General features: G+C 45.8%; 1 protein-coding gene across 2 annotated transcripts in view; it reads right to left on the minus strand.

Annotated features, from left to right (window-relative positions):
* The window catches only part of TP53BP2 (tumor protein p53 binding protein 2), a 48,350-nt gene extending 41,479 nt beyond the window's left edge, over nucleotides 1-6,871 (minus strand). For both annotated transcript variants that reach the window (XM_065632365.1, XM_065632364.1), the window contains exon 1: nucleotides 6,657-6,871. In XM_065632365.1, the coding sequence (XP_065488437.1) occupies nucleotides 6,657-6,683 (27 nt within the window). In that variant the 5' untranslated portion in view covers nucleotides 6,684-6,871. The remainder of the gene's footprint in view (nucleotides 1-6,656) is intronic.
* Between the last annotated feature and the right edge of the window lie 661 nt (nucleotides 6,872-7,532).

Genomic DNA, 7,532 nt, shown 5'->3' on the forward strand with positions numbered 1-7,532 from the left:
TTAAGCCCCACAAAATAAAGGTATCAAAAGACAAGGAAAATCTCTGAACTTGAGAGGAAAAAAAAAATATTTAAAAAACCCGAAAACAACAAAAACCACAGAAAAACCCACTACGTGCTGCTTCTAATATCCAAGATATGCCTTAAACAGTGAAACAGGAACACCAAGGTTCTCTCCCCATTCACGATTAACCGTACGGAAGTAGGGGTGCAGGCAATCTAAGTGCTTTAAGCAAGATCATTTGATACTTACGTTGGATATGACAAGCTTGTTCCAGCTGCACCACAATGTACCAGTTAGTTTGACTCTACAGGTCTCCCAAACCCCAGGCTGAACTCACTGCATGACCTTTAACAAGTGGCTTAACCTCCACGCAGCTTCCACTCCCTTCATTAAATGCTCTGATCCATAGCAGTTAGTATTTTATAGAACAGATGTTTGACATCAAACAACTCAAAATAATAACATCAGAAGCTATCAAGTCAGCAATGTGAAAGTGTCCATGTTTTTACTCCAGTTTGGGTACCATAACTATAAGCCAGGTACATTGCAGATAAAGGTTTTCCTGAATCAATTTCACAATCAAGAGAACCATGCAGAACAATGGATAACTACAGTATATATCTGGGTTTAAAACATATATGCTTTACTTTGCAAAAGGATGAAATAAGTATGCAAGAGTAGGATTTTTAAGAACTCAAGAAAAAGGCAAGAAGTGTTCCCCTAATAAAATAGGTGCCAATAAACACTAGGGCACTACACACAGCCATCTATCAAAGGATCATATCAATTAAGACCTGGAATCATCACTGAAGCATAGAAGAAATTGCTACAGAAACAATGTTACTGTTTAAGTAATAAAATTATTGGTATTAACGCCACAGCAACAAAACCTAAAGGGCTCATCCTTTATACACAACCAGGTTCAACATCCATGTAATGCCATCGCTATGGCAAAACAACTGGCAAGGACACACGCATGACTAACTCGAAACATCAACAGAAAGATCCAGAATACTAATGATTAACAAAATGCAAATAGCAAAAGCAAGTATAAAACTGGTTTCTGCCTTTTAACATGTCCAGCATCACGAGTATCACGATTGTGGTTCTTTTCCCAATTCACTTGCAGTTCCCTCTCCATGAACATTTTTCCCTAACAGCAGCAATAGTTGTCTAACACTATATTAAACAATGTTTCAAGTCTTCCATGTTCCACAGAAAAGCCTGAAACCTCTACAACAGTTAAGCAACAGTGACTAAGATAATTAAGTATACTTCACATGATGTCCAGGATTTCTAGTGACCTTTATACACAATTACCATCCAACTGTTTGAGAACTGAACATCAAAAAGACTTTGTTTGACTCACAAGTGACTAAGCGGAGAGAAACCAGGCCTAAAGATAGTAAAACTGAGAGCAAAGAGAAGAGTTTTATATGTTTGTTACCTTTTGAATAGGAGCACCTTCCAGTTTCCAGAGCATTAAACAAGTTTTTACACTTCATGGGAAGTCAAAAGCCCAGTGACTAACAGGATCTGGGGGTTCCTTTGTTATCGGTGGGCCCGCACGGAAGGAATGGAGAAGTCCTCCTCCAGCTGTGCCACCAAGCCATGGGAGGCAGCTGGAGTCAGTCTCCTTGGGGTTATCCAGCTCACTCTTCAGAGAAACTGTTTGGCAGCAAGGCACAACTCTGCCCGGAATTAAACAAGCTCAATAACACGCACAGTGGGAGAGAAAGGAGAGTCCCCGAGGCAGACTGCTAACAAGGACAGGGGCTAGACAAACAGAGCGTTTTTAAGACGGCTTCTTAATCAATAATTTGAAAGGAACACTAGGCACACTGCCACCCTGCTAGTTGATTCTGCTGAAATAACCTTTATACCTGCCTCTTTTCAAGTCCAACTGACTTGCATGTAAATTAATCTCACAAAGCAGACCCACTCACTAATAAAGTGGAGATCCCATCTGGCAACACTAGGAAGAAAAACTAAAGAAATCCTGTGAATTATCCACTCATCCTAAATTTCATCACTGCATACTAGCCCTTGAAACAGTAAATGCAAGGGCCCCACAAGGCAAACACTGAACTGTTGAATAGATCTGAAGCAGCATAATTAGCTATTCCCATGGCCTCTGCAGCTTGATCTGGTATGAATTCGTAATATTGCCCTTCCCCCATGTCTGATAAAAGCCACACAAAGAAACAAAGTTATTTAACATACTGCAGCATAATATAACACAAATTGCAGATGGGGGCTAAGGTATTAAAAAATGTCACCTGAGAAACTAAATGCATCTAAAACTATCCCCGGAACAATTATTCATGGCACAGCAAAAAGAAAAAAAGACCTTGTTGTAACAAATTGAAAGAGGGGGAAATAAAGGTACTCTGGGAACCTCGAGGCAGTATTTCCTATTGTGCTTAATGACTGGTCACAGTCTAGAAGAGAAATGCAAGAGGTAGAAACTTAGAGGTAAGAAAGCTCAGCAAAATAATCACCTAAGCTGTATTCAACACTCTAGACAAAATCCTTTAAACACTGAATTCCACATGAAAATGTTTGAATACAATCACAATATTAAAACTTTTAGATAAATAACATTAAATGGAAATGTAGTTAAAAGAACACACAGCAGATACTACATATTTCAAACAGATGAAGACATGAGGCATATATGCTCGGAAGAGCTCACAGTCTGAAGTCCCATTCGTGCACTGAAATCCATGCAGGCAGACAACAGTGTTCATGACAGATAAACCAGATCAGAGCTTAAATAATTAAAAATCTATAGGGAACAGGGGCTGAGATCCTACAGATCACTTATTGGTATCATAAGTTGTTAAACTATATGTGAGGGGAGGGAGGGGTCTGTTTATAAACTTATAGCTGCTCTTACAAAGTGCAAGTTATTCATTTCTGTCACATTTTCTTTAGTTAAGCAGCAAGAAAAGTGTTTCCCAAGAAAACTGCCCAAGATGGGCTACTACTACATTATTTAATTAATTCAGAATCCACGTGGCAATTCCAGTTAACTGCCTAATGGAGCAAGCAAAACAACTTTAATTGTAGAGGTTTTTTTAAAGGTGAAAAAACACATCTTAAAAAAAAAAACCACGCATCCACAAAGTAGCGAGTATTCTGCAATGAAAATATGTACTTCAAATCCAGTGCTCACTAGACTTAACAGCTCAGAGAAGACCACTTGGATGAAGGCACTCAGACTTTAGAAGGAAAGCACTGCTCCATATAGTATCAAAGTTGCAGCGCTACACTTAAATAGAGTTAGAAAAGAACACATGGTTATCAGGAAACTTCAGTTCCAGAAATTTAAGTCTTTTCTGATGATAGAAGGCAAAACTAAATTAGAAATTTAAGCACTCACTAGCTTGCCAAGTTAGTCCCTAACCCTAACAATACACCTGCCTATCTGGATCAACACTGATTTCAAGGAGGCCCCCAACAACTACTGTACATTAGACAAAATGGGCCCTAGACCACCAAGGTATTTTGATCCAAAAACTTCACTGGGCATCAAAGGGTAGCTGAATCTGTGTCACCACCTACTATCTTCGAAAAGCCATTTATCCAGCATGCATAATGATGCAAATTATTTCTCAATACATGCTGATCTTTAGGGTAATGATGTAAAATAAGGGAGAGAGCCCAGTTATGCTGCAGAAAGATATGCTATTTTTGAAAGTGTTTCCAGCTCCTTTTCCCTACTTAACAGTACCAGTCACACTCGCACAAGCCTCCACAGATGAAAGGTGAGACAACTTCACACAGCTCGCCAGCATTAACCCTGTTATTACCTTCATCAGCACAGCTACACACAAATTACTTCCTATTACACCCTTACGTAGACTTTTAATCACACTGTCCTGACATATGGCTACAGCAGCAGTTTAGCTCCTATCTGTCATCACCACAAGGAAAACATTCCCATTTCAGGGTAGTCTCTCAAGAGCAGGAGTAGTTTTGCTGCTACAGCAGTTTCCAGGCTTTTCACTGGCAGCTCCTCAGAGGTGAATTCCTGGCTGGGCTCACACTTTCTGTGCTCCCCACTCGGGGTCCCAAGACATCCTCCGGTGTTGTTTAATCTCATGTCCATGCTACCTTCTGGAGCAGAGATGGACCTGGAGCAGAGACTTAAAAGCCTTATACAGTCCATTTTATTTGGAGGGTGGGAAAGAGACACTGTAAGAAACATTAAGCAAGAAACAAAAAATTTTGCAGGTAGTTTATGGCCAGCCTACTACTTCTCATTCAAACAATGCAGATGAAGATACTCAAGTCCATGAACACCTCATTAGTGCGTAATAAATAAAAGATCACTCGGATGACCTGCTCCCTTCTGACTTTCTTCAAACCTTCATTCTCTTCCCCACCCCAAACTCTTTCAACCTCTTTTTATAAAGAGAAATGAGAATTAGTTCGGGTGGGTACAAGGGGGAAAGGAAGAAATAAAAGAGGAAATCTGTAGAAATACTTAGAGAAATAGTAAGAATTACTTCTGGCACTGCATTTTCCATGCTTTCATATTCACATTCACATAAGCGTATTTACTATAAAATGTTTTCAAAGTGGCTGTTTATTTGCCCTACAGCAAATGGACCGCAGCACTTTAACACCCTTTTCCACTGTTTAATATAACTGTTGGACATCTTCTCCCTCTGAAGATTATATTAAAACTCAGGATTCTGGTTTTGTTGGTTTTTTTTTTTTAAGGTGAATTAAAATTCTAATACTCATAGTATTTTTAATTCCTTTAGCCACATTCAACCCTCACGAATAATTCATTATTCACAGTAAACACAACGTGAAAAGGCTGTGTCCATCCCTTTATTTATGGGTTAAAAACCAGAATCACTAATGAGTTGAGTCATGAGCCAAAGAAAAGTCTGAGCCACCAGGGCAATGCATACTCCGGAACTTGTCACCTGCAAACGCTGATGGGATAAGACTGCTCTTGCTTGTTTTCTCCTTTATTTGAACTCAGTGACAAGGAACTGGCCAGTAATAACATCCACTGGAGATTTTGCTGTTATATGAGCTATCTCGGCTTTGACATGGGTTGAATTAACACCTTATTTACTGCTGTTTTTTCTAAGTTTTCATAGGTAGACAAAACCACAGTTGCACAACACATTGGCTATTTAATCTGTAGTTCGATTCATATTCTGTCCCTGTTCCTCCCTCATTAGTTACAGCAATAGTCACCCAGCCCTCTCCAGTGCTCTGCAAGACCAAATTATCACTCATTGTTCCCTCTTAATTGCAGAGGAAGAACCTCGCACAGAAAGCAAAACAAGCATCCCTGAAACACCCATACACTTCCAGAACGGATTCAGTTTCACCTCCCAGTACAGTTCCTTCCTCACTTGCTCCAGTCAGCTCCTGGAAGAGTTAAACTGGAAATAATCTTTAATAGAAAAGCGCTATCGAAAGGACTACCTATGCGTGTAAAGCTCCTCAGTACGAAGCGCGGCAAGGCAGGCCGTATAGCCCGGGGGAGGATGAGGGAGAGAACATTTTAAAGCACCCTCAACTCGGCGTAAGCAGGTATTAAGCTTGCTGGGATTTTCTGCACATATTCAAGTCTCTCCGAACAACAGATTATGCATTTCCTGAGGCATCTCTGCTGGTAAAACCAGGTATTCAGTCAGTCGTACTTTTTAAGGAAACCAGAGTTATTTTACGTCATCACCTTTATGTATTTTGTGCTGAGAACCAAGCAAAGCTGTTGTGCCATGCTTTCATTCAACTTCAGCTAACAAAAAAGTGTAGTTTTAAAATTAATGGTAAAACTCCAGTAGAAGGTGGTCCTCCCTGTCCCTTTTGAAACCACTTCCCTGTTCCTTCTGAAGCGTTAAAACAGAAACACCTCTCAGAGCAGGGCAGGTTTAACACGCAGAGAGCCCCGAACAACTGAAATTCTCCCAGGCCAGGACGGGAACACCTACCCCCGAGAGCTCCTAATCACTTTGAACCGCAAACAACATGGACACCATCTTGCTCTTGGAGTCCAGGCACTCGAAAACACAACCATCACCACCCCCCAGAAGCAGCGGGGGCGGGCTCGTTTCAAGGCAACTTTAAGAACTTCCTACCATTTAAACAAACAAACAAAAAAAGGCAGGATTCAGAGGAGGTGCCTGTTTACCCCGCGGGCAGGGGACCGAGCGACCCCAGCGGGGCAGCCTTAGATCCCCCCACGGAGCGGGGCGAAGCGGGCAGGTCCCAGGCGCTGTGGGCCCCTCTCCACCGCCTCCCCCCGGCCCCACCGCGGTGCCCCGCGGGTCTCCTTTCCCCTGCGCTGGCTCTGCTCCAGCGGGCCCGTCTAACAAGTTGATCTCGGCGTAGAAAAGGAAGAAAAGGAAAAGCTGAGGAAAAAAAAAAAAAAAGGGGGGGGGGGGGGGAGGGTGGAGGGGAAGCCCCGGCGCGGCCGCAGAGCCCGCACAGGGCGGATAGAGGGAAGGAGGGAGGGGAGGAGGGTCGCCCTCCCGGCCCCCTCCACGTCCGCAGGATCCATTTTTCCTCCCGCTGCCCCGCTCCAACTTTCCGCGCCCCGGGGGCGGCCCCCGAGCGCCACCCCCCGCGCTGCTCCGCTCCGAGCCGAAACCCGCGGTCCTGCCCGCCCCGAGACTCACCGGCATCATCTTGGAGCCGAACCGCATGGGGGCGGCCGGTACCGGCCCCGCCGCCCGGAGCGGGAGAACCGGCGACCCGGGAGGCAGAGGCCCTGTGCTGTCGCTGGGACGCGCGGGCAGACCTGTTGCGGGAAGCGCCCGGCTCAGCCCGGCCTCACCGCCCGCTCTCCGCTTTGTTCCCACCGGGCACGGCTCTCCCGCCGCTGCCGTCGCCCCCGGCTCCGCTCCGAAACTAACCCCGGCCCGGCGAGGAGGAGCCGTCGGGCCCCGCCTGCCGCCCACCCCCGGGAGGGGCCGGCCCGCCTCCTACCCTCGGCCGGGGGAGTCGCTGCTCCGCGCCTGGCCCCGGCTGACCGGGGGTTCCATTTCCACGGGCGGGGTGGCGGCAGTCAGCCGTCCCGCCGCGGGGCCCGGGCCAGGTCCGGGACTCGGCGGGGGGCTGTGGCAATACGAGATACGCGTGAGTCCCCACAGGGCAGCTCCCCACGCACATCCCTCCGAAACACATCGGGCCCAGGGAGGGCAGGGGCACACGCAGCCCCGCTGCCTCCCCTCGGGAGCTTCCCTGGATCGGCAGCGGGGATTCGCGGGCGGGAAGCGACCGGCCAAGGTCAGGCTTCAACACCGGAGCCGCCCCCGGCCCGATCTGCCCCTTGCCTTCCCCGCCGCCTCAACCCGATGGTACTAACGATAACCTCCTTTTAGCTCGCCGTGTATGCGACCGATTTTGCATCCCTGCTCAAGATACGTTTCACTTTTTTTAGTTTTTGGGCGGTTTTTTTGCTATTTTTAGTTGGACCTGGCAGTCGAGCTACAGTAGCCAAGTCAAACCTCGCAGAACAATGCTGAGGTACCAGAACAAAGCCTTAGAGACCC

The sequence above is a fragment of the Caloenas nicobarica genome, chromosome 3 (assembly GCF_036013445.1).
Source record: "Caloenas nicobarica isolate bCalNic1 chromosome 3, bCalNic1.hap1, whole genome shotgun sequence".
Lineage (NCBI taxonomy): Eukaryota > Metazoa > Chordata > Aves > Columbiformes > Columbidae > Caloenas > Caloenas nicobarica.